General features: G+C 42.7%; 1 protein-coding gene and 1 long non-coding RNA gene across 4 annotated transcripts in view; one reads left to right on the top strand and one right to left on the bottom strand.

The window, feature by feature from the left end:
• Window positions 1–11,020, top strand: part of LOC136843239 (uncharacterized) — a 35,199-nt gene extending 24,179 nt beyond the window's left edge. The window contains exon 3 of one of the 2 annotated variants that reach the window (XR_010854493.1): window positions 9,334–11,020. This is a non-coding gene — a long non-coding RNA (uncharacterized lncRNA). Of the gene's footprint in view, window positions 1–9,129; window positions 9,255–9,333 lie in introns of those variants that run through there. The other variant, XR_010854494.1, reaches the window with a different exon arrangement.
• The window catches only part of Polr1C (RNA polymerase I and III subunit C), a 63,863-nt gene continuing 62,133 nt past the window's right edge, over window positions 10,536–12,265 (bottom strand). For both annotated transcript variants that reach the window (XM_067111335.1, XM_067111336.1), the window contains 2 exons: window positions 11,239–11,355; window positions 10,536–10,728 (listed from right to left, as the gene is read on the bottom strand). In XM_067111335.1, the coding sequence (XP_066967436.1) occupies window positions 10,601–10,728; window positions 11,239–11,355 (245 nt within the window). In that variant the 3' untranslated portion in view covers window positions 10,536–10,600. The remainder of the gene's footprint in view (window positions 10,729–11,238; window positions 11,356–12,265) is intronic.

Raw genomic sequence — 12,265 nt, 5'->3', positions numbered from 1 at the left:
CGGGAAGGTGCACTGGTCCCTCGAGTCCGGACACCTGGAGAAGCAGAGAAGAGGTCCCCTGCTCAGTCTTCCTGAGAGGTTTCGGCCTCGAAGAAGACTGGGGCACGTCTAGAGGACAGCGCAAGTTCGTGCCAGCCAGCCAATCGCTTGACTCCTCCCAGTCCCCGGCCACGTCTGCGTGCCCAGCCTAGCTTGGGGGAGGTGAGCGCACGGCTCAACTTGTGCGAGCTGCTCCGCTTTCCTTGGGAAACTGCTTCGACCAGGTGAAAGTGCTCTCCTCGACCTGGGTTGCCATCACCACCGCGGGTTGGTGACCACTCCCGGCCTGCTGTCCCTGCCAGCAAGGCCAATGGGAGCCCCCGATTCTCCTCGCTCGCCTGTCCCCTCTACCTTCTGGGCTCCTTCCAGGGGGTGCGAGTCGGACAGGAAGTTGTCTCCCCAGAGTTCTACTTCAGGGGCGTACTTGCCTGGCTCAGTCCTTGGTTCGGCCAGGTCTTACGCCCGTGTGGTTCAGGAAGGATCACGGGTCTGCCGAGGTTCTCCCTCCTGCAGGGAGAGTAGATCGGGAGGACTCGAGGGTCCTCTTCCCCAGGATGCGGACACCCCCGAGATACAGAGGACGTTTGCTGAGGTTATTGCGCTGATTCGTCAGCACAACAACCTTGGGGAAGGGACCATGGCCTTGTCTGTGGATCTGGTGGGGCTGCCGTGGTCCACACTTGCCGAGGGGGTCCTTGATCAAGTGAATGGTCTTGTGTCTGGGCAAGACAATTCTCTCTGATCGAACTGCTCGGATAAGCCTCTTCCTCCTCCTCTGCCTCGCCAGAAGTGCTTCCACGCTCCGTCAGAGAGGGTATTGCCACCTAAACAGGTTGACCCGGACCTGGTTTGTCTAGATCCAGGTCTTACGTTGCAGCAACTTACTGCAGAGAGTACCTCCCTCTCTCAGTAATACTGCAGAGAGTACCTCCCTCTCTCAGCAAGAAGCTGCAACCCTGGAAACCACCACCATGGCGGCCTTCCAGGCAGTCTCCTGGCTGGATCTGTGGTCTTTCACAGTATCCAAGGTGGCGGCTTCCTCGGGCGCTATCGTACCCGGGGAGGACTCCGCCTTCAGGAAACTGTGCCAGTTGGAGGTAGGACCATCTCCTACCTCGCCCACAAGATGGCAAACCTGTGGGCTAACCTGGTCCTGAAGCGAAGGGACGCCGTTCTCTCTCGCTTTTCCAGGTCCGTGGGGCCCGAGTCAGCAATGACCCTGCGGAATGGACCATTGCTGGGTCCCACCTTTCTCTTCCCTAGAGAGTTGATGGACGCTGTGGTGGACAAGCGCCGGGACCTATGATAGCAACCAGCTTGTCCACCAGGCAGTGGCAAAGACCTCTGGATCTTTGCGTTCCACTGCAGCCAGGCCCTTGGGTCAGGTTGGCACTTCCTCAGCCCCTAAGAAGTCCCAGTCTTCGAAGGGGTCCTGTGGAAACGCCCAGTCTTCTTCTTCCTCTAGAAAGGGTGGGTCCTCCTGCCCCTTTCAGCCCGCTTTCCAACCTGGAAAAGGGGGCAAGGGGAAGAAGAAGAAGGGGAAACGCTAGGGGCGGCATTCTCCCTCAAATGCTGCTGTAGGTGGGGGGTTGCCTGTCAAGCCATTGGGCAACATGGCAGCGACACAGAGCCGAGACCTGGATAGTGGGTGTCTTTCGGGAGGGGTTGTCTTTCGGGAGGGATATCTACTACCCTTTGAGTCTCGGCCTCCCCTCACCTACTCTCCGGTCCATCTCCGCACATTACAGCAAGAAGTGCAATCCATGCTGAGCAAGGGTGCTGTGGAAGTGGTGTCGGACCAGTCTCCAGGCTTTTACAGCTGTGTCTTTCTCGTAGAGAAAACCACAGGGGGATGGAGACCAGTCATAGACCTTTCTCCCCTGAACCGATTCGTTCGCCAGACTCGGTTCACGATGGAAATGGCGCGATCCGTGCTTGCTTCCATCAGGGAGAACGACTTCATGCTTACGGTGGACTTGAAGGATGCATATTTCCAAGTACCCATTCATCCGTCCTCTCGCAAGTACCTCCGCTTTATCCTCGGGGAGACGGTCTTCCAATTCAGGGCACTCTGCTTCGGGCTCTCGACCGCTCCCCAGGTGTTCACGAGTCTTCTCTCTCATGTCAGCTTGGGCCCACTCGCAGGGGATACGTCTATTGAGGTATCTGGATGAGCGGCTTGTCCTGGCGAGCTCCCGCTTGCAGTTGCTGCAGGACAGGGATCGACTCCTCGAGCTTTGCCACGGTCTTGGGATCTTGGTGAACCTCGAGAAGTCAGATCCCACTCCCAGTGGAGGATAAAGTACCTGGGCATGCTGATAGACACGGTAGCAGCTAAAGTCTTTCCTTCAAACTCTCGTATCAGCAGGTTCAGGCAGGCGGCACAGCTTTTCATATCATGACAGGAGCAGCCAGCCTGGCAATGGCAAGTCGTCATCGGTCACCTGTTGTCGCTGGAGAAGCTGGTACCTCATGAGCGTCTTCACCTGCGGTCTCTACAATGGAGGCTAAAGGAGTATTGGTCCCAGTCCAGAGACCCCCAGTCCTTTCTCATCCCTCTTTCCGAGGAGGTGAGAGAGGACCTTCGTTGGTGGATGGAGACAGGAACCTCTTGATAGGATACCCCTGCATACTCCCCCTCCGGGGAGTGTGGCACTGAGATGACAAGCACCTTCACATCAACATCCTGAAACTCAAGGCAGCCTTCCTGGCTCTCCAAGAGTTCTGGGATCGAGTGATGGGACACTCTGTGGTACTGATGAGCGACAATACCATGGTAGTGGCATACGTCAACAAGCGGGGGGTCTTGTATCCCTCCCACTCCACCAGTTTATGATGCAGGTGCACGAGTGGGCTGTGGCTCACTTGGTATAGCTGTCAACCAGGTACATTCCAGGCATGAGGAATGTCGTGGCAGACAAGCTCAGCCACCAGAATCAGGTGATCGGGACCAAATGGTCCCTTCACCGGCAGTGACGGAAAGGCTATTCGACCTGTGGGGGCGTCCAGTCATCGACCTGTTTGCCACCCGGCACAACAGAAAACTCCAGGTTTTTTGCGTGGTCATGCTGGACCCATGAACCGCTGCAGAGGACGTGTTCCAGCACCCGTGGGACAACCTCGACGTTTATGCCTTTCCTCTGTTCTGTCTGATTCGCTGGCTCTCCTCTCTGAGGCACCAAGAGAGATCCCCCCCTAGCCCAACCTGCTGTGTCAACCCCACGTGGAGCGGTACCACCAGGCAGTGCAATCCCTCTGTCTTCACAGCTGGAGGTTATCCACCATCTCTTGCAAGTGAGAGGCTTTTCACGTCGCACAGCAACGGAGATGGCCAGGTACCTCAGATGATCCTCCGCAGCAGAGTACCAGGGAAAGTGGTCCGTCTTCTGTGGTTGGTGCTGTCGATGGGGTATCTCTCCGGTCGGAGCTACTGTTCAGCAGGTCGCGGACTTCCTCGTCTTCCTTCACTGAGAGAAACTCCGTTTCAGCTGTGAAAGGCTACCGCGCCGCACTTGGCCTAGTCTTGCAGCTGAAAGGAGTAGACATCTCTTCCTCCTTCGAGATTTCCCTACTGATGAGAAGCTTCGAAAGGTCCTGCCCACCCAGGGATCTCAGGCCCCCTGCGTTGGACGTGACTCTCGTTCTAAGGAGCCTGACTTGTGCACCATACAAGCCTTTATGAGAGTCGTTAGACAGAGATCTAACCTTCAAGACCGTCTTCCTGCTGGCCCTGGCATCGGCGAAGAGAGTTGGCGAACTGCACGGACATTCCTTTGATGTTAAACACTCGAGGGGATGGGGATCAGTTATGCTTGATTTCGTCCCAGATTTCGTAGCGAAGACTCAGAATCCTTCTGTCCCTGACGCACGGTTCGAGTTCTTCACGATCCCCTCCCTAGAGGACTTTGTAGGTAATGAACCAGATGAGATGCTACTGTGTCCTGTTAGAGTGCTGCGGCGCTCTCTGAAGAGGACTCGACGTCTCCGGCCTGAGTGTCGACAACTCTTCGTTAGTACTGGCTCAACCAAGAAAGAAGTGTCCAAGAACTTGATCTCTTTCTGGCTTCGTGAGACAATAAGGAGAGCGTATTCTGCTGCAGGAGAAGACACACCTGTGTGCTTTGTCCAAGAGCTCACGAAGTCCGGAAGAACATGTCGTTTCTGCAGGTGCTGAAAGCAGGTGTGTGGTCCCAACAGATCACCTTCACCTCCTTCTACCTCCGGGATATTGCTCACAAGTCCTTGGACACTTTTTCCTTGGGTCCTGTGGTGATTGCTCAACAAGTTGTGTAGCTTACCCGGCTCCTCTAACAGGACAGGTTGCATCTCGCCTAAGATGTACGGTTGTGACTGGGAGAATGAATGTGGAGTGACTGGCCTCTCTTCTTTCTCCCCATCCTGGATCTCTTCCCAAGGGCAGGGAGCGGACATGCCGTTACATGCTGGATCTGGCGGTCGATGCAGGTAAGCACCCAACGGGAGCTCTCGTTCTATTTTCCGTTCAGGTTGGTAGAAGCAACCCCACTCCTTCCCCTTGCAAGGGGGCGAAGGAGACGATGACTATAAGACAAACACAATGCTTGTGATTGCCTTAATGTCACCCGACTCCAAGTTCTTCCTAGACTACTTTGCATGAACTGACGATTCCTCTTTCATGCAAAGGGAACCAGAAGTCTGACAATTGATCCCGCGTTTCTTACAACCCGATCATTTTGTCAGAGGCTGTTTCCCCTTCCTCGCTGTATCGACCAGGAAGGGAAGACAAGGTGTGGTAAACTCCCAGTCAGTTCAGGAGACTCACTCAGATTCCTCCCTCCAACCAGTGAGTCTTCCTAATGTAAAGGACCGAGGGTTTGTATATCGTGTTGGAACAAATCACAATTTTTAAAAGTAAATTGTATTTTTCCTAACTATACAAACCCGAGGTCCTTTACATTTTATGCCCACCTCATGCCACCCCTCAATCTGATACCTGGGCCGAAAGGCAAATTGGAATGTTTACATCCGGGTAGGCGGTACTCCTGCCTCCTGGACGGTAGTTAACTGCATAACCACCTTGTTCGAAAGTTCAACGGCCGTTGCCAACCTACAGGAAAAATACAATTTACTTTTAAAAATTGTGATATTAAAAGATGCACTCTGTACCAGGCTTCATGTAAGGCGGCATGTTATCATGGAGTGCTGTATTATTATTATTTAAAATAATTTAACCAGACTGCTGAGCTGACTTATGGAAGGCTATAAAGATTGGACACTGTACAGTATTATTACTCTCAGTGGGTGTATTCCCACTACACAGGCTACCAGTGACATCAGAGTATTCAACATCATAGAGAAGGACAAGCTCTGCTACTTATGAAGAGTAAGCCTAACTACAGTTTGCAAATGTTCAAGTCCAAGTTCACTTAAGGGAAGGTAAGCTCATAAGATGAATGGCACAAAATTCTTGGAGACTGCAATGTATAAAACATGCAGAGCCTTGAAATGATCATTTAAGGAAAGCACAAAACCTGCAAGGACAGGTTCAACTAATATAAGTAAATATATATACCTTTGGTAAAATGACATGGTACCATTACACTACAAAATATTGCGTTAATTACCTTAATGTTTCAGACATACATCATTTGGCAGTATTCAGCAAGTGGTATCTAGCAACTGTTTGCCAGTTGGTTTACCTGCATTATGTGCCATGTTGACGGACATAACTTCTCAGTTGCTCGGTTATGGAACTTATGGGTTGCCCCAGAACAAAAGCCTGTGCTAGCGCAAGGCTGGCCTAACCTTAAACTAACGAAGAAATAACTTGCAAATGGGTATCATGCAGGCAATCAGTATCCTGGTAGCTTAACTAAACAACATTACATTTAAAGGAAATTAGAATTATTGTCATTCTCTTGTTTCTTATTTATTTTTTTTTGCAAGAATTGTGGTACACATTACATTTTTTCTTGTGACTCTGGCTTACACCATTATTTTCTGTCTGAAGAGGGTTTTATTTAGCACACAAAATTTGTAGGCCTATATGGTTTGTGTATACAGCGTTAAAAGACAAAAGTATCTATTACTATGTATTACATGTTTATCATAATCAAAATTTGGAAAGATCCTGAATATCAGCCCATAAATGTTTGGCTAGGCCTATTGATCCTTGCCTGATTTGCAAAAAGCTGGTTATCCTGTTATAAGCATTATGATTTTTGTTAATAAGGATTAATGTGCTATTATATTTTTTATAATCAATAATGTATTCTTTTACAGTTGTTTCACAAATACAGTATATGATTGATCATTACACTGCTGACTGTCTTCATAAAATTGTCTATTTGGCCTAATTCTCAGCCTGTATTTTTGAGAACTAAATTGTTCACGCCTTGAGAGAGTGTTTATACTCTTCATGGTCAGGTAAAACATGAAAACAAAAATAATGTATTTCCATATATAATTTACATCAAGATTAGTTAGTAGATAATACTGATAGTGAGTAAGAAGTTGAGTTGAAATATAACCTTACAAAAAATTTCATTTGGCAGAAAAAAAAAAAAAATAACCAATATAGTAGTTACTTTCAAACATAAAGAAAAACAACAGTAAATTATTTTTATTCCATATATTCAACAACTCGAGCCAGTTTCAGTGCATGGATGCTATTCACATTCTGATATTTAGTGTGACCCCAAAAACACTGATAGCTCCGTTCACATGTCATTACCATTCATTTTTCATTCTAGGCCTATGTGACTCACATTAAAACATTCATTTGTAAAAAAAACATTCCCAATTTCCTTATATGATATATCTGACTTTTTGATATATATAAAAATATACATGTTAATTCAATTTTTTTTTATATTAAAAAGAAAATTAGTACATGTCCACTTTAGAATGGAATAGGAGATTGATCTGGTCAGTTTTTTTGCCATGGCAAAATGTGCAGTAACTGAAGTACATCTGTGCCGTACCCTAAAGACTGCGTTCTTTATCACGAAAGTTTTTAACCTTAGAACTGGGAAAAATCCAATCAGACAACATCAAAATCTTACAAGGAAAATGTTTGTTCTATGGAAACACAAACCATCACCTATTATAGAGGAGCATCCTCCAGTTCAAGCTTGGGCAGTTGTTGAACTTGGTGACAAAGTAGTTAAAAGTGTTTGTAAGGGGGTGAGTGAGAAATACCCCTCACTCACCTTATGTTACCACTCACTTGTTCTTCAGTCACTCCCTTCCTGTCTTTGGTTGTTGAACAGTTTGAATGAGTAGATTGTTTCTATATTGTTCAAATTTTGTTTTGTTTTGATTGTCTTATTCTTTCTTTTCAGCAAAAAAAAAAAAAATTTTATATTCACTCTAGTTAAGTTAGCTCACAAGAAACTTAAACCAGACTTTATACCTTTGCGTAAGGTCAACATTCATGATGTATGAGAAGTGGGTACATTATTTAGTTTTGTAAAGAATTTTTCTTTAGAGGACGTGTTCATTGCAACTCAATGGAGGTGTAATTCTGTCTTTAACTCTCATTACTTGAGAGATATAGAGCTTTCCTTATGAATTACAAAGTTCTCAGTTGACTAGTTGAAGTGGGTGCAGTATTTTTCTGTACCTAATGAAAGCACTATTTCTACTCTTTCTTTGTTGTTAAAATCCCTGTTTTGAGTTTTGGGGAACATGAACATACCTTTATATCTATAGGTATTCCTTTAATTTTGGACTGTAATTTGTTGGGCTTGTCAGACCCAGGTATAGGGGGTCTATTAGCACTGCCTCTGAAGAGGTGGCATTTTCTGTCAAGCTACACTAACTATACCATATATGAGTCTTCCTCCCTGTGAGGGATCCCTGTTCTGGCAGTAGTACAGTCCTGGAAGTCTGAGTGGATGTTACCTAGCTGCACCAACCCACCCTTCTGTTCTCAGTGTGGGAATTGGCTGTCTTTAATGGTAGGTAACATATTCATCCATAAAAATATAAATTTTATAATAAAATTTATAATTTGGATACTTACCTACTGTTACAGTAGAATCCACCCAGCCTCCCCTGCATCTTAGTGAGTTGCCAAGAAGAATTTTAATGAAAACTAAACTTTTCATACCCATCTGGTGGAGAGTACATGAACTAGGCAGTACACCTTGGTTGGCCAAGCATTCTTCCTTTTTGATTACCAAGGTCACTTGAGTGTGGTGCCTGGTTTATGTCACAGATCAGCTGGATATAACTTTCTTTTATTATGAGAAAAAGAAAATATGTAATAAATTTAATTCATTCAGCTAAATACACGTCATCCCTTGAAGAATGTATTTTTATGGTAGCAAATAATTTGTCTTGTGGGACAACACAAGCACTGCCCCTTGTCTTTAGTGTCTTATAAATGAGGTGTGATTACTTATTTTCAAATAAATGTCAATGTCACCAAACTAAATCTGGAAGTGATTGCAGGTTACTTGACCGAAGACCACAAGGTATCCATCCTGGTAAAGATAAAGATCACTAAAGCAGTAAAATTCCTTTTTCCAAACACCATTCGTTATTCTTCCCATTTAAATGACTAGTAACATCTAGTAAGACCAAATTCATTAATAAATCACTCATATTTTGTGTACTTTGAACAGAGTTCCTGACAGTGGCAGCCAAACTGACCTACAGTAGAGCATTGCACAATTTGCAGTAAAGCATTGTAAACAATTCACAATAAAACCCACATGCTTGTATCTTTTCAACGCCCTATGATTGTGGCACTTCTTTTGCTGCATCTAAAATTTTCCCCAAATCTATTTCTCTTCCGGTCTCCCCATTTGGGGCAAGGCACTGAGAACACATGTACAGTACCACCTTTATTCTTGGGGTCTAAAAAATAATCCTCGTTATCCATTCATTTACAAATTTACAGTACTGAAGTAAAATTGTTTTTTTTATGGTAAAAGAATTTTTGTTATTTTTAGTGATTATAGTTCTCTTTTACTGTACACCTGTTTGACATTTTTTTTTCTTTTTCAGGCTGCATACATTTAGATTTTGCAAAATGTTGCAAGTTGAACTTGTCAATTCTGAGCAAGGTCCTTTTAATTTTGAAATAGCCTGTTATTTTTTCAGTATATGCTGTAGAAGACAAATTCCACGGTTTCTGTTGTCTGATTTAGAGATGCTTATTGCATTGAAGTGTATTATGCTGAAGCTTGCTGTGTTGTGATTTAGCCGAGTGAAGTTTTAACAGTCGGGTAAGTGTTAGACTTTCAATTATTATTTACAGTGATTATAGTTCTCTTTACAAGTTTGACATTTTTTTTTCTTTTTCAGGCTGCTTACATTTGGATTTTATAAACTTGTAAGTTGAACCTGTAAGTGCCAAGCAAGGTCCTTTTAATTTTGAAATAGCCTGTTATTTACTCAATATAAGCTGTTAAAGACAAAGTCCCTGGTTTCTCCAACTGCTGTCTGATTTAGAGAGACAAGCTCATTGAAGTTTATTGTGCTGAAGCTTGCAGTGTTGTAATTCAGCCGAGTGAAGTTTTAACAATCTGGTAAGTCAGACTTTTACATTGGATACTTGTAAAATCTATATTTCTGTAACTCCAGGTTGCTTTGTACGAGATACTTTTAAAGCAACGTGAGGCTGCACAAATTTATATTCTGTAAACATGCCCTGGTGCTGTGCTGGGATATTGCTTATTCACCAAGATCTAAGTAAAATAATGATTTGAGTTTAATTGGCAGGGTTGAGTGTGCATGTGAGACTATTTTGAAGTACATGTGCTCTGTTAGATTTAACCAATGATAGTCACCAAACTTTTTTGGAGTTTGGTGATCTTTTTGCTTGATTCTGAATTAATAAGAAAAGCTTTTTTTCTATAAACTGTTTACTAAGTAAATCACACAAATACCAATTCCGTGTATAAGCTTGAAGCCATCACTTCCAGAGATAAGGCAAGCCAGATTCAGTAGTTCAGGGAACTGGTTTCTGAGCGTGAATCCACTAAAATGTACTATCATGCACATTATGGACACTACATTTGGTTTGGTCTTCCTTTCACCTAGCCAGAATTTAGTTTCGTTTGTAAACGTTAACTGTCTTCGGTATCAGCTCTTTTGCATGTACTTTTTCTATTTAATATATATTCACACATCTTGCCATCATCCCCACCACTCCCTACTCCTTCCTATTAACATTCCAACTTTTAACAGTAGTTGCCTACTGATCTTGCTACAGTCCAGAGGTTCTTTCCAACCCCTGGCTATTTTGAGGCTGCTAGGGCTACCTATTTTGTTTTTTAAATTCATAATTCATGATGGGATCTGCATTTCCTGTGTGATGTTATGAGTGATCTCAACTCTCCCCATTTGTCTGGTCTTGGAACCCACTGAAATATTCACTAACTCATTTTGATTTATTAAAACCTAACAGGCTTTAGAAAGTAAGAGATAGGTAAGATTAAAAGTTTCTGGCTAGCCACACAAATAATTTTTACATATTTCATTTTCAGACTAAATAAGACTAAATGTAATATGGTGAACTTTTAGTTAGTACAAAGAGAATTTTATTTTTCACAAACTTTATTGCAAGTTCTTAATCTTTAGTTCTTTCCACATGCTTCTCAATTTCTGTAAGGAGAGTATCACACTTGCCAATCATTAAGTTTACTGCTTCTTCTAAAATTTCATAGCTCTTCAAAGCACTCTGTGACTCGACATAAACTGAAACAGAAAAAACAATAGTAAAAACATAGTACTTGTTATAATGGTATCAAAGTATCAAAATATATACTGCTCTGTAAGCCATACAATACTGCCATGAATCTTCACTGTACTCATGGTCTTTGCAATGCTCAAGTTTTTCTTAGTACTGTTCTCTGCCAAGGTACTTGTTCTATAGTTCTTGTCATACAATAGCCTTTTTGGCTAATTGCTATAGTCAGTTTAAAGCCAAAATCATGACAGTATTTTTAACATATTTTCTTAACATGAGTATATAAATGTGTAAATTGAATGATGTGCCTTTAATTTTCCAAGATTTCCATACACAATACATTCATTAAGTCTCTCTTAAAATCCTAGGTTTTAAAAGTAACAATATTATATGCCCTAATTTAAAACCTCAAAACTGCTGAAGTAACCTTAAGTAATTTTAAGTAGTCTTACTTAGGTTTTAATCTGCAACACATACAGGTAAACCAAATCTGAAACTAGCATTTTTTGGATACTTACATATAACATGATCAGTTTTCCTTGTTAGTTTAACAGCATCCTTGATACTATCATATTCAAAGACATTCCTGGAGCAAGTATCGTTCCGTGCATCATTAACTTCTGCCACTTTCTTACCTTAAATGAGATTCAGTATTAATAATCAAATGTTGATGTGAAATGTGAAACAATATAAAAAAAAATTCAGTTGATCATGAAACTGAGGAGTATTTTAAAAAAAGGAGTATTTTAAAAAAAAGTATGTATTTTAACCTGACAATGAAATGAGGATTTATATAGCATCATGAACACAGTCAGTATATCTTTGTTAGACAGACTAACAACACAGCTTGTGCTTCTCCCACATTTAGTATCTGGAATAACTGAGAGAGGAAGAACATGCATTAGCAAGATAAAGCTGCTTCCTTTAAGAAAACAAGTCAAGATCAGTAGCACCTCAACAGAGTTCAACCTAATGTGTTTTTTATTGATCAGATAGTCCAAGCCCAAAGAAATAAAAGTATTTCATATTTAAACAGGATAATCAGTTAAGCATATATACACAGTTGCCTCATGTTGATATATAAAAGCAAAAGAATAAGCATTAAAATCTTGCTGGGACATTAATATTCTTAAAAACAAGATGCCCAGGTATATGAACATTTTGGCTGTAGCCAGCAAACAATGAGTGACTTAAACACTTTCCATGAGTTTGCAAAAAGTATAATTCCAATGCTCTAGAAAACACCACTGTGGTACTGCAAAAGGCAATGTCTTACCAGCAGAAATGAGAAACAACACTGCTCTGTACTATACTCGGTTTTTTTTACCGAGGCACATTTGCACCGAATCGCAGGTTTGCCCTTTTAGCTCGGAAAAGTTTCCTGCTAGCTGATTGGTTGCAAATATTTTGTCCGAATAGCAACATTGTTTTCAAATAATTACCAAGTAATGTGAATCGAAACTTATTTACTAACCTAATTTTCTCCCACAGATATATGTTTTGTCAATAAATAATGTTAACGAATAAAGATTTTATAAAGGATTG

This window comes from Macrobrachium rosenbergii, chromosome 11, assembly GCF_040412425.1.
Source record: "Macrobrachium rosenbergii isolate ZJJX-2024 chromosome 11, ASM4041242v1, whole genome shotgun sequence".
NCBI lineage: Eukaryota > Metazoa > Arthropoda > Malacostraca > Decapoda > Palaemonidae > Macrobrachium > Macrobrachium rosenbergii.
Note: the sequence above shows the minus strand (reverse complement) of the source record. Positions and strands in the feature narration are given on the sequence as shown.